This window comes from Papio anubis, chromosome 13 (assembly GCF_008728515.1).
Source record: "Papio anubis isolate 15944 chromosome 13, Panubis1.0, whole genome shotgun sequence".
Classification (NCBI taxonomy): Eukaryota; Metazoa; Chordata; class Mammalia; order Primates; family Cercopithecidae; genus Papio; species Papio anubis.
This window is the reverse complement of record NC_044988.1, coordinates 25,421,962-25,446,252: the sequence shown is the minus strand read 5'-3', so window position 1 is coordinate 25,446,252 and position 24,291 is coordinate 25,421,962. Positions and strand designations below refer to the sequence as shown.

General features: G+C 40.3%; 2 protein-coding genes across 6 annotated transcripts in view; one reads left to right on the top strand and one right to left on the bottom strand.

Moving 5' to 3' along the window:
* Nucleotides 1-10,582, bottom strand: part of ABHD17B (abhydrolase domain containing 17B) — an 85,545-nt gene extending 74,963 nt beyond the window's left edge. The window contains exon 1 of one of the 2 annotated variants that reach the window (XM_017949924.3): nucleotides 10,464-10,582. The gene's annotated coding sequence lies outside the window, so the exon portion shown is untranslated. Of the gene's footprint in view, nucleotides 1-10,276; nucleotides 10,347-10,463 lie in introns of those variants that run through there. The other variant, XM_009188935.1, reaches the window with a different exon arrangement.
* A 526-nt stretch (nucleotides 10,583-11,108) lies between these two features.
* The window catches only part of C13H9orf85 (chromosome 13 C9orf85 homolog), a 62,025-nt gene continuing 48,842 nt past the window's right edge, over nucleotides 11,109-24,291 (top strand). For all 4 annotated transcript variants that reach the window (XR_004177840.1, XM_031654141.1, XM_031654140.1 and 1 more), the window contains exon 1: nucleotides 11,109-11,657. Coding sequence is in view for 3 of the 4 variants with exons in the window: in XM_031654141.1 (XP_031510001.1) it covers nucleotides 11,556-11,657 (102 nt within the window). In the remaining variant the exon portion in view is untranslated. The remainder of the gene's footprint in view (nucleotides 11,658-24,291) is intronic.

The window sequence follows — 24,291 nt, the reverse complement described above, 5'->3', positions numbered from 1 at the left end:
AAAAAAAAAAACAAAAAAAAAGTCTAAATCCCAAAAAAGACAGTTCAAATGAAAAGTCAATTTATGTCATCTTTAATTATAATTAAGAACAAATGTAATTCTCTGAATTTATTAAGATTGCCTTTTCTATCCTTTTTGTACTAGTCTCTCACTATGAGGAAATGAAAGGACAAACCAGGGTTACACAGAATAACACAACAGAAAGAACAACTCAAAATGTGAGAGTAAACACAAAGAAATATATTTGAGTAAATGTGAATTTCTTCCATTCATATGTTCTCCTAATCCACAATTTCTTTTCTAGATGGCCTACAAGGTGATTTCCTGCTTAAAAACTCCTTGATGTCTTCTCTCTCTACTTGTAAAAAAATCAAGGTCAGGGATAGTGGCTCATGCTTGTAATCCCAGCACTTCGGGAAGCTGAGGCAGATAAGAGTTCAAGACCAGCCTGGCCAAAAGGGTGAAATCCTGTCTCTACTAAAAATATAAAAATTAGCCAGGTGTAATGGGGTGTGCCTATAAACCCAGGATTACTTGGGAGGCTGATGTGGTAGAATCGCTTGAATTCATGAGGCTGAGGTTGCAGTGAGCCAAGATTGTGCCACTGCACTTCAGTCTGGGCAACAGAGCGAGACTCTATCTCAAAAAAAAGAAAAAAGAAAAAAATCAAACTTTTCCACAGGTCCTTAAACACCTGGTGTCAAGTGGCTTTTTCTTACCTCTCCAACCATATCTTGATACTATCCCCCCTCATCACTATGGTTACAGCCTCTCTCACTCACCATTTTTCAGTATCTTGAAAGCATGAAGCTGTTTCCACATGAGTTCACGCACATGCTTCAAATTTTTTTGCATGTATCTGTATCTAGATTCTTCTTACCGTACCTGAGTCTTTTTTTCAGAATCAAACCTCTTTACTTCTCACTTACCAATATTCCCTGTCAGGCCCAAAATGAATTGTAATATAACCTCTCTCATCAACTTGTAGCATCACTGACAACCTCTTAACAATTTCAAAGTATAACAGGTATTTTTCAATCTTCAACTTATACAGGATCACTTTATAGCATTTAACATTGTTGTCCTTTCCCTCCTTCTTGAAATTAACCTTCAACCTTGGTTTCTCTGATGGTTTCTTCAAACTCTTTTTTAACCTATTTATTTATTTTTATAGATTGGTCTTTTGTCTTCCTCTTTTCATCTCACCCAAACCTACTGCTTTAACTACCCTTTATACTACAATGTTACCTAGATCTAAAAATCTAAATCTCTAAGGTTTCAGGTCTCTCCCCTTAAACTCTAGACTCTGAAATATCTCCATCTGCATTTCACTCTTTCCCCATCCCCCTCTTCATTCCTCTCATTTAATTAAGGTCTACTTCCTATGGACCTCTCTGCAAACCTCTTAGCCACATTTTAGCTCAACCACTTTTCAATGAATGTTATAAAATCACTCACTAATATCTATTTCATACCCCTCTAATCCATGCTCTACACTGCCACCAGTTGATGTCACCTTCCTGTTTAAAATGTTCTAATGGGCCTTTCAAGCCCTCTTAAATAAGTCTAAATTCTCTGGCATGCGATACATGATTCCCCCACCCTCCTTGGTCTCTAGCCTTATTTCTGAGCATTTTCCTATTCAATTTTCTATTTAACATGCTGTTCCTCATTAAGAGAGGTTCTTTTTTGCTTCTGTGCCTTATCACATATTGTTCCTTCTTTGTTGATAAAATTTCCCCAACTCATCACTCCTCCTTCAAATAAATGAAACAACTTTTACTAGTTTTTCAGCCTCTGGCAAAAACAGTCTCCCCTGACCCGTGCACATGCTGATTAATTTAGATAATCTGTTTAGTGATACTTATTTTGGTTTCTGGGTGCATATGTATGAATTAGGTTGTGAAGCAGAATGAATTTTTTTATAGAATCTAACGAAAAATGGAAAGCCATTACCCTAGTGGTTTGTATCAGAACACCCTTTATATATGTAAAGTCCTGCTTCTGGCTACTCTCATTACCCCTACCTTCCACCCCACCCCCCCCCCTTCAGTTTTTTTTTTTTTTTGTTTTTTCAGGCTAGTCAAAAGAAGCAGTAGAACTGGAGAAGGAACAAAGAAGTCTGTAGCAGGTTGTTACCAATTAGTTGTAAACGGACTGTGATCAGCCCTTAACTCTTTGATTAATAAAAGCAACAAAGACGTCTGTTAAAAAGCTCTGAACAAAATGTAACTTGTAGTGTTTCAGATGTAGGTTTGCCAATACAAGTTACTAAATGACATTTTCTTTGCTAATAACTGATGTGCAGAGAATAATCATTACTTTTAGGGATTGGGTCCACAGAGCTAGAGTGAAAACTTACCAGCACACTAGGCAGGATAGTAATCAGAAACAAAATATCTAGGTCACAATCTGCAAATGACATTTTTGGGGAAAGTTTATTATATGAATTATTTCCATGGATTTTCATTTTCAAAACAAACTAAAAAAAAAAAAAAAAATCTAAATTCAGAAGCCAAACAAGTTTGACATGATTGGCAATGTCTTTTATTTTTGTTCCTGGAGGCACTTGCTTTACTTCAAGTTTCTTGGGATTGGAATGCAGACTCGGCTGCACCAAGTAAATGAAGTTATTTCAACCCCCTTTCTTCACTCTGATCTACATTAGGCATATGCTATGCATTTTCTAAATCCTACCCTTTTAATGTGACTACATCCTCAACATAAATCTTAAATACTCTGATAAGCCATAATTTTAAAAAGTATTTATCAATATACAGTATTTTTAAGTGAAAAGGCCTCTAATTATTGCCATCCTTTTTTTTCACTGATAGATAATATTTTATCTATTTATGGGGTACATGTGTTTGCTACATGCATAGAATTCAAACATCTCCTCAGACACTATAAGAAGCTTCTCATGGGGAAAAAAACTGAAAGTAAGGTCATAACTAAAATATTAATTGCTTGTTTGCTAGTGGTTTTCCAATAATCTATGTATTATTGCTTTTATACTTTAGAGAGTCCATTTTTTTTTTTTTTTTTTGAGATTTTAAAGCCTGACTTTATTGATTTTGATTTTGATTATTACAGATATTTTATAGTCAACAGGTGTTTTCTGGTGTTTCTTTTTTTTTTTTTTTTTTTAATTTATTTATTATTATTATACTGTAAGTTGTAACACTATTGAAAGAAAGAAAGAGAGAGGGAGGGAGGGAGGGAGGGAATATAATCAAATGTAATCAGATTTGATCCAAATTCTCTGATTTCCTAGGTCTCTATGCCATTAGCAACCTCAGTTCCTTCAACTCCAAGATGATACACATCCATTACCTTCATCACAAAGATGACATGTGGTAATTAATGGGCTAATACCTTAATACAATCTGAAGCTCTAGCATAAAGACATTCTATAAGTACAAAACACTTTCTCAATAAATCTGCATGAGATGATTTTCACATGAAAAAAGGTTTACGGTTTGTCTACAAATGACTGTATGTTAACAAAATAGATTTACTGCAATGACTAGTTCTTTCCATCAATGTTTTAGAATGAGTGAGATAAATATTTATCAAATAATGACACAGATAATTATAGACCGTAATAAATGCTATGAAAATACAGAGTGCTATGAGAACAAGGTGGGGGGCGGGAAGTAGGCACTTTTACTTGTTATATCTTTTAATCTTAATAATACTTTTCTCAGGTTATCATGAAGAAATCAAGAAATCAGGTTAATTAGCATGTCAAGTTCACACAGCTTAAAGGTGGGGAGAGCCAGGAACACAGGTTTCACTTAGAGACCATATTCTGTCCACTCTTCCAGTATTTTGCTAATATCTGCATTGCTAATACTCTCACTGACTGCATTTCTCTGCTCATTCTCCTCTTCTCAATGAGGCCTACCCTAAACACCCTATTTAACAGGTTCAACTAACTCCTTTGGTCCACCTTACCCCTCTCTATGTTTTCTTTTATTCCAAAGCAGTTATCACTTTCTAATACATTATTTTATTTGTTGTGCATATTATCAGTGGCCTTCTGGTAGGTGATAAGCTCCAGGAAGTTAGGGATCTTTGCTTGTTTTGCTCATAGATGTCATTCCCCCACTCCCATCCCCAGAATAGTGACTGGTACCCAGTGGACACTGGCCCAATTTTCCTTTCTCGTTTTTCAGCTTTAGCTGTATGCAAGAACTTGTTTAATCCTTCTCACTTTTAATTACTAGGAAAACAAAGAAGTTTGACCCTATATCTGAGACAAATTTATATTCAAGTAACATTTAAATTTAGCCTGAAATTCTATTCTGTTAAAAAAAAAAAAAAAAAAAGTAGGGTCATTAGTATCATTTTAAAAATCCTAGCCATAAGAAAAAGTGATGAAAAGACATGTCAAGCAAACTCTGAAATGTGGAAGATGCAGATGAGGATCAATGATCAGTATTTAAGAGTGTCTACTCGCATTTGATGATGCTGTAGTGGCTAAATGTGAGACACAGATGAAACATAAGAATCAGAGTACACTAAAGTAGTAATTGCTAAACCTTAGGGATTTCAAAAAACAGGTAAAGTAAAAAAGAGAAAAGTTGGAATGAAAGAGATGTCAAATTTTAATTTTGCAACAAAGGGATGTTAAGAACTAAAAACAATTACTATCACTGTAATTTCATCAGAACATCTTATCATAAAAAATTACCTAATTTCAGAATAAAGGGCAGTTATTTTTATTAAGTCAATTTAGATCCATGAGCACCTCATTATATAAAAACAGTTCAACATGAATTTAAGATCTAAATGTGAAAACTCTTAAAAGATGCTCTGAAAGAATTTTTATAACCCCAGTATAGAGAAGGCTTTAAAAAGAGTAATACATTTGATATTAAAATTAAAACAACTTCTAGTCATTAAAAGACAACGTATTTAAGTGAAAATGCATGCTAAAGAGTGGAAGAAGATTTTTTTTTTTTTTTGAGATGGAATCTGGTTCTGTCCCCCAGGATGGAGTGTGGTGGCACGACCTCGGCTCACCGCAACCTCTGCCTCCTGGGTTCAAGCGATTCTCCTGTCTCAGCCTCCTGAGTAGCTGGGATTACAGGAGCCCACCACTACACCTGGTTAATTTTTGGTATTTTTAGTAGAGATGGGGTTTCACCACGTTGACCAGGCTGGAAGATATTTTTAATGCCTACCAAATATTATTACGAAGAATACATTTTAAAAAGATGCAAATAAAAACTACACTGAGGTACCATTTCATACTCTTCAGAATGGCAAAAATTAATCAAATATTACTACTAATATTTTTGTACCTTCTAAAATATCTGGAATGCAAACAAGAAGACCCTCTCTCATGCATTATGGACTGGAAGGTGTACTTTGTAGAGAAAACTGACAGTTATCTAATAAAGTTGAAGACATTTATAACCTGTGGTCTAGCAATCTACTACCAGATTTATAAATCAGGGCAATCTTTCTCAATGACAGCTTTTGGCTGCTACATTGAATGAGGGGCACTACTAAACACAGGCCAGGAATGCGAGGCACTTTTCTTGCACAAAGAAAGTGCTGCTCAGATTGGGCGCAGTGGCTCACACCTGTAATCCCAGCACTTTTGGGAGGCAGGGGGCGGGGTGCGGTGCCACAGTAGGCAGATCACTTGAGCTCAGTTCAAGACCCGCCTGGCCAACATGGTGAAACCCTCGTCTGTACAAAAAAATTACAAAAATTAGATGGGTGTGGTGGCACATGCCTGTAGTCCCAGCTACTCGAGAGGCCGAGGTGGGAGGATTGTTTGAGTTTGCGGGGGTCGAGGGTTCAGTGGGCAGTGATCATGCCACTACACTCCAGCCTGGGTGACAGAGTGAGAATCTGTCTCAAAATATAAATAAATAAATAAATAAATAAATAGTGCTGCTCCATGCCTCATGACTTGAATATTCTGTTGGACATTCATAGAGGGGAACAGAAAGAGGAAAAAAACCCCACTAATACCAGATAATTCTAAAGAGGATTTAATACCAAGTTTATTTGTATAGTTTTAATGAAGATGAAGATTTGTTATGAGTGCAACCATTGTGTAAAGAGGTAAGATTGCACTTTTATTTCTGTTTAAACTTTTCTGAGGATAGTTTGTCATTTCAGAAAATCATTTTCCACCAATGACAGTTCCAGCATTGGTAGCTGAATGGCTAACTCAACATACCTGTCATAATCTGTAGCTGTTGTATTGATGGAGACACCACCCATTGGTACAAAGCGTCTAATTACTACTATTTCTTTTAGCAGCGCTTCTTATATTTCAGTGGGTACATACATCACCTGGGACTCTTGATAAAATACAGCATCTGGCCAGGCACAGTGGCTGATGTCTGTAATCCCAATGTCCTAGTGCTTTGGCATACTGAGGAGGGAGGATCACTTGAGGCCAGGAGTTCAAGATCAGCCTGGGCAATATAACAAGACCCTGTTTCTATAAAAAATGTATACCTGTAGTCCCAGATACTCAGGAGGCTGAAGTGGGAGGATCCCTTGAGCCCAGGAGTTTGAGGTTACAGTGAGTTGTATGACTCCAGAGATCCTGTCTCTTACATTATTTAAAAACAAAACAAACAAACAAAAAAAAACAGCATTTGCATCAGTAGGTTAAAGTCCGACGCTCTGCATTTCCAACAAGCTCCCAAGTGATTCAGATGTTGCTGGTCCACCATTACACCTGGTAGCTAATCTTGAATGTAGTCTTCAGCTCAAGCATTTACAAAGTGAAACACACATTACTTTATTACAAATTTTTCTTATTTTATTAAAGCCATTGCTTTCTTTAAAGTATGAATATAGATTATTATGAAGTTCATTTTAGGATAGTATTGAAGGAACTATATAAAATACTTTCTATGAACATGGGATGTAGTTAGGGTCAAGAACCACTGCCCTAGAAGTCTTACACAACAGATACCTAACATACACAGGAATATTCCTTATTGCACTGTTTAATAGCAAACAAGTGGAAACAACAAAAATGACCATCAAAAGAAACCTGACATAGTTATATAACACAGCACATACCACCTAACAGTAAAAGTAAATAAACTAGAGCAACCTGAATAAACATAGATAAATCTTGGCCAAGTTGTGTGAAGAAAGCAAGCTAAAGAAAGATATCTGTATTTAAATAGTCTTAAGACAATCAAAATAAAACTATATATATATAATGTTCATAGGATAAAGGTACGTAGTTAAGTATAAACATGTGGATATAGGAAGGATGCATGTCAACTTTGGGTCACTGGTTAGATGTGGGGGGGAAAAGGGAATAGCATTTAAGAGAGATATAGCATACCAAGGACACTTCATTATTTTTGTTTTTTGTTTGTTTGTTTGTTTTCCTCAGAAAGAGTTTTGCTCTTGTTGCCCAGGCTGGAGTGCAATGGTGCGATCTTGGCTCACCACAACTTCTGCCTCCTGGGTTCTAGCAATTCTCCTGCCTCAGCCTCCCGAGTAGCTGGGATTACAGGCATGTGCCACCACACCCAGCTAATTTCGTATTTTTAGTAGAGACGGGGTTTCTTCATGTTGGTCAGGCTGGTCTCGAACTCCCGACCTCAGGTGATCTGCCCGCCTTGGCCTCCCAAAATACTGGGATTACAAGCGTGAGCCACCGAGCCCGGCCGGACACTTCATTTTAATTGGTAGTTTTGTTTAACTGGGTGATGGGTACATGGATATTCATTATATTGTATGGCACCAACATTTATATTGCTATGTTAGTTCTCATTTCACGGACAAAACTCTTAGGCATGAAAAGGTGTTTGGAAAACACTGCTCCAAAGCAAAGGATTCAGGACTAGAGAAGACCCAGGTTCAAGCCTCAATTCTACTTCTTACTAATTGCTTAGCTTTAGGCAATCAAAATAATTAATTTATCTGGGCTTTATTTATTTCATCTGTGAAAATTCCACAACCAGCCAGGTGCAGTGGCTCACACCTGTAACCCAGCACTTTGGGAGGCCAAGGCGGGTGGATCACCTGAGGTCAGGAGTTCAAGACCAGACTGGCCAACGTGGTGAAATCCCGTCTCTACTAAAAATACAAAAATTAGCCGGGTGTGGTGGCGGGTGCCTATAATCCCAGCTACTAGGGAGGCTAAGGCAGGAGAATCATTTGAACCCAGGAAGCAGACGTTGCAGAGAGCCGAGATCACACCATTGCACTCCAGCCTGGGCAACAAGAGCAAAACTCCGTCTCAAAAAAAAAAAAAAAAAAAGCCACAAACTCACTTTCTCTCTCCAACTCGACAGGCAAATGGGGCAATGTATGTGAGAAATTTTAAACAGTAGGAAGGGTAGGAGTAATTTTCAGAATTAAGAGCAAAACTTTGGATAAATTAGAAGTAAAATCTACCAGTAAATAAATCAACCAATAAAATATACTCTATTTTCTTGTCATCACTGCTTCTAAAGATCTTAACACCAATCTTAATATGGAAGAAATTTTAATTCTTAAATAATGGCATAGGGACAGTCATTCTCCCTATCTTTATGCTGACTGTTCATCAAAGGACTGAAATTCACAATATCAAAACAAAATAAGAGCACTGCATTAAAAAGTATTCTCATTTAACATATATCAACGGTCACATAACCAGAGTAACTGTTGCCTATATGGTTCTCACTGCCCTTTTTTATAAAGTGAGCAGGTGGCACATTTTATTAGCCCTATATTACAGATGGAGAAAACTGACTCAGATGTGGGATAGCATGCCCGGAGTTGTAGACCAATTCAGTGAAACTTGGAACAGACACTAATTGCTTAATTCTTCTGTGTTCATTAAGCTACTAAAAACATTATTTTTTCATGATGTTTTTTGGTGATTTTGTTTGTCCCAGGAAACAGAAAATTCTTTGTCAGCAGTCATTTCATAAACATTTCAAAATGGGCAAAGATACTCAAGGAAACAAGCTACTCATCAACTAGAGTACTGCACACTAAGGGACAAAATTAAAACTGCCTAGCCTGCTAAAAATCTAATCCTGTCCTTGCCAATTAACCTTATTAATATAGAGTAGGAGAAAAGAGAGGTCAAAATATAGGTGAAGGTGCCATTCATTTCCTTCTGGATTTCAAATGATATTACAATTACTGCACAACAGAGATTTTTACCTCTGCTGTTCCTTAAGTAACACGACCCCTATTCTCCACATAAAAACTTTCCAACAAGTTGGGCAGTCTCAAATTAGAATACTAGCAATCATGAGAATTTTCAAAATTCTGGCTATCATTAGATGTCACCCAACTGAAATCCATGCTATAAACATATGTAGGGAAACTATGGGAAAAAGTTCATTTTAATGTAAATTTCCCTGTTAATCTAAACAGATTAACGTTATTACAACATGTATCTGACTTTCTACTCCGACTCATGAGGTATTATAGTTTCATATGTTGGCACAAGATCTACAAAGATTTATTAGAGGCATAAAAAAATTCCAATGAATCATCTGTGGATCAAGCACCATATATCACAAAAAGTATTAAGCAAGAACACATTTCATAAACAGCGAAATTTAAAGGTCACCCTCTCTGTATTCCGTTATTCATCCTTTTGCTTACCAAATCTACCTCACCCTGAATTAAAGCGTCATTTACAGAAAATTCTCTTCTGGCATTGGCAGAAATCTCACCAAGGATCAAAGATCTGAACTTTTTTTTTTTAAAACAAAAACCCCAGGTTAAATACACTCTTTCCTTTACGAAAGACCCCACACAGTACAACCTAACACAGTACAATATAACTTTGTTTCGGGGTTAAAAAAAAATCCCAAACAAAACCTTTAAATTTTCCAATTCAAAAACGATTCCTGATAAGCCTACCTTAGAGTTCGAAAACAGGTAAGATTAAAGTTCAACCATCTAAAGAAAAAGAACCCTACGACAGCCCCACCGGAATACACAAATCGCCAAGCCCCGTGCAGATTCAATCTAAAATCGCGCCTGACAGAGCTATAAGGACATTCAGGAGAAAGCTTTTAGGCACCCGCGAATCTCTCAGTGCGCCAGGGAGGGGAATGGGAACCTGACCCCATCTTTTCATCTACTGAGAGAAAAGCAAAGGAAATGAAATGGAACCCTTCTCTTCTGCGAGGAGGACCAAAGACCTTCTTAGAGCGTCGGTCGGTCCTCCCTCCCCCGCTCCCTGACTCCGGCCGCTCCACGGACCGCAGGGACTGTCCTACCGCTCCCCTTCACGCAACCACCAGAGAATCTTCTCAAAATCACAGACCCGATCAGGAGTGGCTTCCCCGCCTTTCCCCTGCGCCGAGAGGGATCCCGGTCGCCAACAACAAAGACGCTTCCCGCTCCCCTCCCCCCGCCGGCCCGGGCTCGTCCCTCCCGCGCTGCGGCTCCCGGCCTAGCGCCCCCTCCCCGAGCCGGGCTGCGGCGTCCCCAAGCCCCGAGGCCGCACGCACCTGCACCTGAGCGGCCCGGGCCGAAGCGCCGGGCAGAAGTGGTAGGGAGAGAACCGCAGCCGACGCGCTGTGCTCCACAAAGCGAGATCCGTGCTCCGGGAGCCGTCGGACTCTCTCCGCCTGCAGACGGGCCAGGCAGACGAGCGGGGACCAGGGCTGCAGCCCCCGGCGCCTGGACGAAGAAGGACGGTGGCGCCCGAGGGGCCCCGCTCGCGCTCCCGAGTCTCGCCTCGCGCCGGCCCTGCTCCTCCACAAGAGCTCGCGTTCTGCTGACTAACGGCCCCGGTGCGGGGCGCTGGAGCGGCCGCAGCTGCCGTCGGCTGCTCTCGGGCCTCACGTCCCGCGCGGCCGTGGTCGCAGCCGCCGCCGCCGCCGCCGCCACCGCCTCCCTTTCTGGCACCGCAGACACCACCCAGACCCGGCCAGGTCTTCCTTCTCTTTAATCCTGCTTTCTTTGCTCCTCCTCAGCCTGCCAGGCGCGGGGCTCGCTCCGGTAGCGGGAGGGAGACTGGAGGGGAACCGAGGGAAGGAGCACAATCCTCACTGAGCCAGGAGTTGTCCACTGACTGGAGGAAGGTGCCAAAGCTGACCCCGGCTCCAGCCTGCGAGCGGGCGGGGGAGAGACGGAGCCCAGCCTCGCCTTATTTCCACCAATCACAGGCCGCCCAGCAGGGTCGGAGACGCTGTGGGCTCCAGGAGAGGCTGAGCTCGCTCGGCAGGAGGCGGGGATTGCGGAAAAGAAGAACCAATAGGAGCAAAGGTTCCCCGCCCCTTGGCCTTGATGGACTACCACATTCGGGCCAATGGGAGAATTCTCATTTCGAAGAAAGCGGGACTTGAGAAAGAAGCTGCGCGGAGCAGGAGGGGTCGGGGCTGCGCCGCATGGAGTGGCCTGGCCTAACAGCAGGGAGGGCAGAGCTATGCTCTTTGACCTCCCAGAAGAGTCACGTGGGCTGACCCGGAGCCGGGGCGGAAAGGGTGCATTAGTTTCTTCCGGGTCATTGACAGAAGCGTCAATTCCTGGGAGTAGTTCGTTGGTTTTCCCTTCATCCTTTTGCCTGCTCCCGGCGAGGGGTGGCTTTGATTTCGGCGATGAGCTCCCAGAAAGGCAACGTGGCTCGTTCCAGACCTCAGAAGCACCAGAATACGTTTAGCTTCAAAAATGACAAGTTCGATAAGAGTGTGCAGACCAAGGTAGGAACCTGCCTGTTGCACCGTCTCTGACTCCAGGAAGGAATGGTTCACTGGAGAGGGGAGAGAGGAAATGAGAGGAGTCGACTGGGGCGAGTGTGGACCGCAGCCCAGAGTTAGTCTTGGCTGCAGCGCAACTCTTTCTAAAATGTTATTCTCACGCCCTTTCTTTGACCTGGACATGTTGTCTCCTGGTAAATATTTGATGGTCAGCACACTTAACTAATTGCACAGAGTGAACAGGACCCTAATCAAATCTAAGGTGCAAATGGGGCAGTTACATCGTTCAACGTTTCCATCTGGATCACATTAGCAGAGGGAAACGAGGATTGTGGCATGAGTGTCTCTCTCAAACTTTACACCAAGTTTATTCAGCTACGATTTTTTTTTCCCAAAAACCCCAAGCCCAGAGGGGAAATGTGAATGATTAAGTGGTCTTAGGCTGTTCTCACTAGTATAGTGGGAAATTTCTGTTTTGTAACAATTGTTTTGAAGATAAAAATATTTGGTTAATGTAAAAATACTTGTTTTGCTGTTTATCTTTAGCAGGACTTCTGTAAACTGGAAAAAATTCAGACTAGATAGCCAGAGGACTTGGGTTGTATATAAGTACTAATGTGCAGGCTGGGCGCCGTGGCTTAAAGTGCTGTAATCCCAGCACTTTGGGAGACCGAGGCGGGTGGATCACCTGAGGTCAGGAGTTTGACACCAACCTGGCCAACATGGCAAAACCCCGTCTCTACTAAAAATACAAAAACTAGCTGGGCGTGGTGGCGGGCTCCTTTAATCTCAGCACTTTGGGAGGCCGAGGTGGTGGGCGGATCACCTAAGATCAGGAGTTCGAGAACAACCTGGCCAACATGGCGAAACCCCGAATCTACTAAAAATACAAAAATTTGCCGGGCGCCGGTAATCCCAGCTACTTGGGAGTCTGAGGCAGGAGAATCGCTTGAACCCTGGAGGCGGTGGTTGCAGTGAGCTGGGATCACATCACTGTACTCCTGGGCGACAGAGCGAGACTCCGTCTCAAAAAACAAAAACAACTACTAACTTGCTGTTTGCTGTGAATCTCTCCCTGTCTCCATAGCTGTATGGAGAGAAAATCATTGACGACAGGGGCGTATTAGGGGCCAGCATCACTCAGGTAAACCTAATATTCACATAGGTTATGAAGCTCAAATTTACTAGATGTGTGGCTTGAGTGAGTTATATAATATTTAGTTTATCTGAGCCTTACTTTGGTCTCAAATGACAAAGTTATCAGGATTGTTGGGAGGCTAAACTATGTGATATGCATAAATGGCCTAGGTCATAGTAAGTGTTCAATAAGTGATTAATTTCCCAACATTGATTGGGAAAGCAAAGTAATCTGTTTTTGGTAACCTGTGGTCTCCTTTCTTTTCCTTTCCTCTTTCTTTCTTTGCTTATTCTACAAATATTTAATAAGCACCTTCCATGTGCAAGGCCCTGTGTTCATAGGTATACTATGTTCAAAAGAGCTGACTCTGCCTTCACGGAGCTTATAGTTTCTAAGTGATATGGGCAAAAAGTAAGCAGAAAGATAAATAAATACCAATTATAAATGTTGGTGAAGGACAACACAGGTCAGTAAGGGAGAATAAGGAAGAATATTTTAAATTGAGTGCTCTCCTTTCCCCCACTTGGGTTGAGAGGTTTTTGAGAATGAAAACCTGAAGCAACATTTGGGAAGACTTTCCCAAGTTTGCTCCTATTATCAATAGGTACACCAGAATAAAAATAAAAAGCTGCACTATTCCAAATAGATGTCTGCCTCTTTTGTATTGTTACTGTAAGGTTGTGCACAAACATTTGCTTTTGATTGTTTTTCATGACTGTTTTCGTAAAAAGCAGTTTTAACTAAAGTGTAGCTATTCCTAGGCTTCTCCTACTTGTACTTTTCATTGTGCATTTTGTTGGTGTTGTCTAATAACTATGCCATTCTCGTCCTAAATGTTTTCCTGGGTCTCAGGTTCAGTCACTAAGTTGCAATTGACCATTTTTATCTTTTTATCTTTAATTCCTTTCTCTCTTTTAAGTTATGGAAAAGTCTCATTTGTTAATCAGGAGGACCACCAGGCCACTTTGTTATTGAAGGTTCTGACAAAAACAACACAAAATATTTTACTGAGGAAAAATCATTAGGTTGATTGTTCATCTGTGTAATGAATAGCTAATAATTGTCTGTGATCATAACAGATTCTTGCATCTGCTATGAGTAGCCATCTAAAGGCAAGACTTTGTCAGAAGCATCTGACCCCAACTTCGTGCCTATTCTTTACACTGCAAAGCTATTTGATTTGTTGACATCTAACAAAGGAGTGATTAAAAATGTCCGTTCTCTGTAACTCCCCATAAAGCAAGCTTGTCCAACACATGGCGCAGAGAGCATTTGAATGCAACCCAACACAAGTTCGTAAACTTTCTTAAAACATTACGAGTTTGTTATTTTTTGTTTGTTTGTTTTATAGCTGATCAGTTGTCATTAGTGTTAGTGTATTTTATGTGTGGCCCAAGACAGTTCTTCCAGTGTGGCCCAGAGAAGCCAAAAGATTGGACACCCCTACCTTAAAGGATTGTAGTAACAATTGACTGCTTGTATTAAACACTTTTGTGATTTGGCAAGGGTCCTACATGATGGTTTTCCTTTTCCTTCTCTGCCAAGCAGTTTGTTAGGACTTCACTGCAATTAGAAGTTGGATAATTACAGATGTTGTATTGGAAGTTTATATAGGTAAAGCACTCATTCTCAAAAGGACACAAATGATAGCTTTCTTCATATACTTGAATATACTCTAGAAAAGGAGAGTATATTCAAGTTTTGTGCCATTCCAAATGGCCAAACTTGGACCAGGGAGTCAAAGTAACAAAAATAGGTTTCAGCTCAATATAAGGAATTGTCTAACAGTAAAGGGGCTTGCGCCAGGATTTGTAACCTCCTCTTCCCTGGGGTTATTTAAAAGGGTCCCTATGGCCATTGGTCAGCAGTACCCTCAAATGACTTACGGAGATTGGGAGGGTCAGCAGTGGGAATAGGTTTAAATCTTTTCTAGTCATTTACTACTAAGATGTTGAGCGGATCAAGGCAGCCTTCTTTCCCGTCCTGGAGAGGCAGTGACGTTCAACAAAAACAGCATTGGACTAAGAGAAAAGAGCCATTCCTTAGCCCCAGTTCTGTCATTTGTTTTGCTTGGTGATGTCAGGCAATTTACCTATAGCTTTTAATCTATGATACTGGGTTAGTACTATCTCTTGTCTTACCTTTCTCTCAGGATTGCTACAGGGATCATTAGAAAAATAATAATTATTATTATTTTTATTTATTTATTTTGAAACATAGTCTCGCTCTCTCACCCAGGCTGGAGCGCAGTGGCGCGATCTCGGATCACTGCAACCTCCACCTCCCAGGTTCAAGTGATTCCCCTGCCTCAGCCTCCCGAGTAGCTGGGATTTCAGGGGCGCACCACCATGCCTGGCTAATTTTTGTATTTTTAGTAGAGACGGGGTTTCACTGTGTTGGCCAGGTTGGTCTCAAACTCCTGACCTCAAGCAATCCGCCAGCCTCGGCCTCCCAAAGTGCTGGGATTACAGGCGTGAGCCACTGTACCTGGCTACAAAAATAGTTTTAAGAAATAGGGATAAAAATATGAACTAAGAATAAAGCCTGTAATAATTTATGTGGACCTGCAGTTGATCAAAGCCTTAAAAAATTGATTAGAAAAGAAATGCACACTTGTTGAATACTGAAACAATAGAGAAGTATATAAGGTACTGTATAAAAGTGAAAGTCTGTTCCCAGTTTTAGTCCTGTTCGGATGTAGTCACTGTTAACACTTTGATGTGTACATTTCTAGACATCTGTGTATGATGCAGTGTGTATGTAATAAAATACATGTTTTCCCTTCTCATTCAGTAAAGTAGATGTATCAGAACAGAAAGATTAAGCTCATTTTTAAAATGGCTGTGTAATATTATACAGCACAAATGTGGCTTAGCTTATTTAAGCACTTTCCTATTAATAAACATTTGAGTTGTTTTCGGTTTAGCACTATGCCAAAAAGCCTGCAGTGCAATTCTGGTATTCATGTCTTTATTCCACATCTGTTATCTAGTACCAAACATTGTGCTAGATATTGGAGGTATAGGGTTGAGCAAAATATAGAGTCACAGTCTTAATTGAAGCTTGTGATTTGGTGGGAGAAGTGACAGGCATTAATCAAAAGTAATCCTAAGATAGATGCAAAATGATCCCATTTTACATATTGGGAAATTAGGGCTTAGAGGTGAATGACATGCCCAGAGTTACGTAATTAGCACATGCCTCTTCATTGGTTGGATGGGGTCTGTGGGAGGACAATTCAAAGGGCAAGTAAATCAAAAGCCCTCCATGTGTATGTGTGATTTTAAAATATATATACTGTATTTTTGGGTGTAATAGAAGCAGTGTGACACCAAATTAGGGTCAGAACAGAAATGAGTGCTGTTTATTGCCACTGATCCTAAACATTGCCTGTTTGAAATGTTCTAGGGAGAGTCTCTCCTCATAAGGTGTGGTCCCTGGAGTATCACATGCCAAAAATGTGGGCTGGTTGGGGTGGATCTCATCTCATCAGCCTGGGCTCTGTAGCAGAGGCTCCTTTTGCTGACTTACTGTGAAAGTAGATAGTAATTTAGTCCATTTTCTTGGCTCCTGATTTAGGCAGAAGGCTGTCAAGTTTAAGATTAGTTATGATTGCATTTATACAGCAGAACAGGATTCTGTGTTTACATACACCTTTATTCACAGTTGTCAAAAATGGGGAAAACCTCCAAATATCTATCAACAGAATATATATAAGCAGATTGTGGCAGATGCATGTAGTGGAATACTACTCTGCTATTTTAAAAAAAAAAGAACCACTGATATAAGCAAAGCAGATGAATCTTGGAAACATTAATGTGGAGAGAAAGAAACCAGATACAAAAGAGCATATTATGTGATTCCATCTATAGAGACCAGAAAAGCACAAGAAAACTTTCTGGAGTGGCGAGAGCAGTGAAGATTATAAGAGTAAATATATTAAAACTCATTAAATTGTACGTTTAAGGCCTGTGCATGACATTGATGTAAATTTTACCTCAGTCAAAAATAAGCCAAAACAAACAAACAAGAAGGCTGGGTGCAGTGGCTCATGACTGTAATCCCAGCACTTTGGGAGGCCAAGGCAGGCAGATCACTTGAGGTCAGGAGTTTGCAATCAGCCTGGCCAACATGGTAAAACCCCATCTCTACTAAAAATAAAAAAATTACGCCACGGGGCGTGATGGTGGACGCCTGTAATCCCAGCTATTTGGGAGGCTGAGGAGGAGAATCACTTGAACCTAGGAGGCAGAGGTTGCAGTGAGCTGAGATCATGCCACTGCACTCCAGCCTGGGCCACAGTAGGGGGAAAAAATAGGTATTACAGCCAAAGGACTGATGTACCGCCTAGATGTTTTAAAGTTCTGTTTTTGTTTGCTTGCCTTTTGTTTTGGGAAAGTTGAAGGAACACTAATTATATTAGTCCTATTTTAAAAGACAACTATTTTATTCTCCAGAAATAAAACAAAAACAAGTTAACATTCTAACAGATATTGAGTATCTTAGCTAACCACAAGTCACAATAATTCTAATTGTCTTTTCATCTTTACCTTTTTGTAAGTAAGTCTTTATCTGCAAACTCTAGTCATGACGCTTGAGTTTGTCTCTCTGTGGAGCAGGGGTCACTAACCCCCACATCGGTCCATGGCCTGTTAGGAACTGGGCCACACAGCAGGAGTTGAAGTGCAGGTGAGTGAGTGAAGCTTCATCTGTATTTACAGCCACTCCCCATCACTCACATTACCACCTGAGTTCTGCCTCCTGTCAGATCAGCTCTGGCATTAGATTCTCATAGGAGTGTGAACCCTATTGTGAACTGCACATGGGAGGGATTTAGGCCGTGTGCTCGTTATGAGAATCTAATGCCTGATGATCTGTCACTGTTACCCATTACCCCCAGATGGGACCATCTAGTTGCAGGAAAACAAGCTTAGGGCTCCCGTTGATTCTACATTATGGTTAGTTGCATAATTATTTCATTATATATTACAATGTAAAAATAATAGAAATAAAGTATACAATAAATGTAATGCACTTGAATCATCCCAAAGCCACCCTGATCCCCCACCCCCACCCTGGTCCGTGAAAAAATGTCTTCCACGAAACCCGTTTCTGGTGCCAAAAAGGTTGGGGACTGCTGCTGTTGAGTAAAGATGATCATTACAAAGTAGATTTTGTATATAAGGTACTGAGCCTGGATACTGATTTTTTTCTAGTTTCAGTTAAAGTTGTAATCCTCATTTAATGGGTTGTGATGCCTGACACTGTAAAATGAATGAGTAAATTTTGCTGTGGGAAAAACCTTTCCAGGTAGCTTGGTATCAGCTGTTAAGGTCTTTGTCCTGTCTCGCCCTGCCCAGAGATGTTGAGCTTTAGGGAATAGTTCCAGATTGGTTCATGTGATTGGTGTGAGTAATTTTAGTGTGAGTGGTGAAGTGCCAGTCATGGGAATAAATGTTATTTCTCAGCCAATGGGTATCAGCAATTAAGGGTAGCCATGAAGTGGGTAGCCACTGAGCAAAGCACTTGGCCAGACATAGAATCTACCATAGATCTGATTTGACCATCTCTGACATTCTGTAGATGATTCTGGTGTTATAGAGGTCACCCTCTTATCTTTCTCCAAATTGGGAAATATTCTTTGGTATGTTTCCCAGTGCTATTCAGTGAGTTTATGTTAAATGTATTCCCTCCTCGGTTGATTTGTTTTAAATTTAACATTTTTTTTCAAGTGACAAGACAATTTGTGGTGTGCTAGGCATTAAGATATTTATAATATTACACCTAGTAGTGCTAGTGAAGGTCTTTACTTTTCCTTTGTGCCTTTTTCAATGCTTTGAAGAACTGTAATCTGTACTATTGTTTACCTTTTATTTTCTCTTCTCTCTTTCACACAACGTAATTTCCTCTATGCTTGGGGATATTCCATATGCTTAGATTACCAAATTGCTTCCACTTGAAGCTAATAAAGCATGTTTCTTTTTTTTTTTTTTTTTTTTTTGAGACAGAGTCTCACTCTGTTGCCAGGCTGGAGTGCAGTGGCACAATCTCGGCTCACTGCAATCTCTACCTCCCGGGTTCAAGCACTTCTCCTGCCTCAGCCTTCTGAGTAGCTGGGATTATAGGTGTGCATCACCACACCCAGCTAATTTTTGTAGTTTTAGTAGAGACGGGATTTTACCATGTTGGCCAGGATGGTCTCAGTCTCTTGACCCCATGATCTGCCTGCCTTGGCCTCCCAAAGTGTTGAGATTACAGGCGTGAGCCACCACACCCAGGCTAAAACATGTTTCTTAATGTTGAGGCCTGATACAATATAATTTTTTGTGTGCATTAATTATGTATTTTAGGTACTTAATTTTATGTCTAATACATGACAGCTGAAATTAATTTGTCTTGATTTGCTCTACTATGGGGAATAGTACTATACTTACTGTTTTTAGGGAATAGTACTATACTTACCGTTGGATTAATTATGAAATTTTATAATTGTATTGCCAATACTTGCTTCTACGTAAATTCACGGTTAGAAACAGAGTATTCTCAGAATTCTTCATTCAGGTAAATTCATTCATCTGAAAGAAAGTTGTAATTAATATGAATTCACCCCCAAATGGGCCGTTTTCCTTTTAGAGAAATACTATAGGAAGGAGGGGCATAGTTAGACACAAACCCTTGGGGTTGAGAGTGTGGCATTTGTTATTTTAAGCCTCAGGACTCTCCACACCTGCAAAAGTGTCACCGTGAGGTCACAGGCAGGTATACAGTGAATCCTGTATGTCCTCAGAACACCCCGGCTGCCAGCTCACTTCTACTTCAATGACTGGTGCTGTTTTTCACATCTTGACTTTTGTGAAGGGAAGAAATGAAATAAGGAGGGGATAAAGGAATAGCTGACATGCCTAAGATTCCTTTCTTAGATTTTTCTTATCACTCCAGACCAAATAGCAGTTAAATATATTGAATGGGTAAAACAACAATAAAATTCTAAGCCCCTCAACCAACTTAATGGACCCCCCTTTCAACTAAGGGGAACTCAAAGAAACTTGGAAAATTAATTCAGGCCATGATGGGAAGAGGGGAAGGGGTCAAGACATGCTTCATTACACCCTTCTCCATGCAGAGTCTAGATACAACTGACCAGCAGTAACATTAAAATAGAGATCTTAAGACTAACAAAACAGACTCTGTAGTAATAAGATACCAACTTCCAACCTGACTCTAGTATAGTATCACATGACAGATAGCAGGCCCTGAAGGAAATCAAAGTATTTTTCCCCAAAATATATTTCTTTTGACATATTTGAAATAACCCTGCAAAGCTGTGTTTTGTGGGGTGAAATCTGCATTCTGTAGAGAATCTCCTTCCCTTAGGAGAGGCTGACACCTTTTAAGGTCTGTTAAGAGACATTCACTGGCTATTCTTTCTGAAGCCTGCTACTTGGAGGCTTCATCTACATGACAAGAACCTTGACTTCCACAACTCCCTTACCTAAAGGCAAGCATTTATTTATGCTGTATTCAGCTGTTGAGGCAGAGCTGAACTCTTTCAACCAATTGCCAGTCAGGAAATCTTTGAATCCACCTATGATCTGGAAGCCTCCCCCACCTCCCTTCCCTACAAGATGTCCTCCCTTTTCAGGCTAAATCAATGTATACATTACATACAGTGATTTTTGTGTTAGCCTGTAACTTCTGTCTTTCTAAAATGTACAAAACCAAACTGTATCCCAGCCATCTTGGGTACATGTTCCCAGGACTTCCTGAGACTGTGTCATGGGCCATGGTCTTTAACCTTGGCCAAATAAACCTCTAAATTGATTGAGACCTGTCTCAAATTCTTTTTGGTTTACAAATGCAGTAAATAAACATTCCTTTTTTGACTTGTCTGATGTGTGCAAGGCACTGTCCATGAAGGTAATTAGCATTAGGATTCTTTAGTTGCTAACTTAAACAGAAAGGGAATTTATTGGAAAGATACTGAGCTACTCTCTTGAAACTTACAAAAGGCATTTATTTGTTTTGGTTGGTTTTTTAATTTATTATTATTATTATTATTATTTTGAAACAGAGTCTTGCTCTGTCACCCAGGCTAAAGTGCAGTGGTGCGATCTTGGCTCACTGCAACCTCTGCCTCCCAGGTTCAAGCGATTCTTCTACCCCAGCCTCCCGAGTAGCTGGGATTAGAGGTGCCCGCCACCGCTTCTGGCTAATTTTGGTATTTTTAGTAGAGACAGGGTTTCACCATCTTGGCCAGGCTGGTCTCAAACTCCTGACCTTGTAATCCACCTGCTTTGGCCTCCCAAAGTGCTGGGATTACAGGCATGAGCCACCGTGCCTGGCTGGTTGGTGTTTTAATGTCCTAGATTCCCAGATCATTTATTATTACTTTTCCCTATTTGGTTTTGTACATACCCTAACCTGATGCAATCTTTCAGCCTTTCAGTACTCCCTCCCCTAATGCTTCCACTTTACCTTCTACAATTTATAGTCTGTTGTCATGAAATAGAGACATAGAGTTGAATATAAAATGTCTTTTACTTTCTTGCCCTACCTGACTGTTCCTGGGAACACTATTTCCTTGTAATCCTCTTAAGTGATGATGTATTTTCACTCCACACCTTTACCACTCCTCTCCCATGTAGAACCCTTTCTCCCATTTGCTCTGTTTGTTTCTCCTTACTCAAAAACTATAGCTCCTCTGAAATAAATGCTGTCAGACTACTATACCCTTCAGATCTGTACTAACCTCCTAGTTACACCTCTTCATTAGTACCTGGGCTTACTACCTTTCCACAGTTCCTATCATCATACTTAGTAATTGCTACATACACATGGATAATCTGTCCAATATCTGACATCTCAGCTTTTAGACTCCCCACCTCAGAAGTGTACCCTCATGGTCAAACCACAAACTTGCTCCTCACTGGTAACTGCTGTACTTATAAAATTTTTGAAAGACTGGGCCAGGCATCGTGGCTCACACCTGTAATCCCAGCACTTTGGGAGGCCGAGGCGGGCGGATCACGAGGTCAGGAGTTTGAGACCAGCCTGGCCAACATAGTGAAACTCCCGTCTCTACTAAAGATACAAAAAGTTAGCTGGGCGTGGTGGTGCGTGCCTGTAATCCCAGCTACTCGGGAGGCTGGGGTAGGAGAATCGCTTGAACCTGGGAGGTGGAGGTTGTAGTGAGCTGAGATCGTGCCACTGCACTTCAGCCTGGGCAACAGTGCGAGACTCCATCTCAAAAAAAAAAAAAAAAGACTGACCGCCATCCATCTGGTTTCCATATCCCTGAGGTAATATTTATTATCGCCATTGGATAGTCCTGTCCATTAACCCTTCTACTTTTCACTGTTAATTCATGTTTTGGTTTCCCTGCTTTTCTATTTTATTTTTATTTTTTTGAGACAGAGTCTCTCCCTGTTGCCAGGCAACTTCCACCTCCTGGGTTCAAGTGATTCTCCTGCCTCAGCCTCCCAAGTAGCTGGGATTACAGGCATGTGCCACCATCCCTGGCTAATTTTATATTTTTAGTAGAGACAGGGTTTCTACATGTTGGTCAGGCTGGTCTTGAACTCCCGACCTCGTGTGATCCACCCACCTCGGCCTCCCAAAGTGCTGGGATTACAGGCGTGAGCCACAGTGCCCAGCCCTTCCCTGCTTTTCTAGTTTGGGGTCTGTGTTTCATCAGTATAACTGCTTTTTGCATATACCCCTAGTCCATCTTTCCCACTGTGGTACTCACCTGACAAAATCCTAACCCTGCTTAGATTCAGCTTTTTATTAAACCACCACCACATCTATCAAACTACCAATGTCTGTACCCATATATTCTATTTTACTATCACAGTAGATGAAATGCATGTCTGTCCCTAAGGCTAGTCACTCCACAAAACCCTGGAACCCATCTTCTCTTGCCTACCTAAAGATTTAAGGTGTAAATTTCCTTAGTTGTTCATGCTTTCTTGCATCCTCAATCTTTCCATCTCTAATGGGTTACTACAGTTTCTATTAAAACGCTCCCTAGATAGAACAAACGTTAACCTTTAAATCATGACCTTTAAATCATGACCTTTGGGGACAGATACAGGTACCCAGATGACCAGGTTCTTTTCAGAAATAGTATTAGTGGATGTGAAAAAGCATTCCAGAAGATCCTCTTAGCTATTTAAATACACAAAGCAACTTCAGATAATCCTTCTTTGGGCTGAAAGAAATCAGTGTGATTTGATTTTCTAACAGTGATTAATTTGGTCCCTGTAGGATTTTTTAGCTTCTAAAAATATCAAGTGAACTTGGACTTTCCCATAGCTTTGGAGTTGATTTTCTCAACCTTAGTTCTAATTCTTTTCCAATTTATCTGCTTATTCATGAGGTAGAATGACATTTTTAGAACTTTATGGCAAACATTTTCTTTGATATTTTCTCAGATATATTTTTAGTTGGAAGAGTTAGAGTTACATTCTAAAAAATTAATAACTCAAATTGTCCTTTTGTAACTAACTTATGTGATGCATTTTCTGTTTTGCTTTTGTTTTTACAGAGTCATATGTCATAAAGAAGTATTTCTTCTTGTAGTTGATGGAGTTACATATATGTAATAATGTTCAAATGATGGTCCATCAGTGGTAGCATTCAATTACAACTTTACACTAATCAGACCCAGTTTTGGAGGTCAGCTGATATTGTAGGCCATTCTCAGCATCATGGATATGAAATGCCAAGCTAAGCTAGGGATTATGTTAAATGCTTTGTTGTCCTGAGAATATTTATATAGGTAGCTTACACCAGGTGTCTGTCTTGTTTATTTTTAAATGACTCATGCCACTGAAGTCATCAATTTGAGTAATATATTTGACATCATGGTATATACTTATATATGTGAATGTTCAGTATACCATCATTAGTCTTTATCATAAGACACTATAGTAATAGGATGTCACATTTCCCATAAACTTGAATGACATAATAATGCTAAATCTGGTTTTCAGTAAAACTAGAATAGTCATGTGCAGTAAGTTGTCATCTATTATTGATATAAAATAATACTGTGGTTACTTTTACATATGTAACACTATTGCTTGAATTCAAACTCACCAATACAGAACAGAGCAGTTCTTTGACCCTCATATGATGATTCAATGTCAGTTAGTCCTTAGTATATTAAAAAAATTCCTGGCTTACTGTGGTAGTTAATTCTAATTTTAATGTGTCTCTAGGGACACATTTACTAAGGTCTTTTTTTCACTGCCTAGTAAGAAAAGTCAGTCAAATTAAACTAAGGTATTTTTCTAATTCAAAATGGCTGACTGAACAGATACTTAAAATTTTCCTTTACCTGGCTGGGCACGGTGGCTCAAACCTGTAATCCCAGCACTCTGGGAGACCAAAGTGGGTGGATCACTTGAGGTCAGAAGTTCAAGACCAGCCTGATCAACATGGTGAAACCCCGTTGCTACTAAAAATACAAAATTAGCCGTGCATGTTGGTACACAC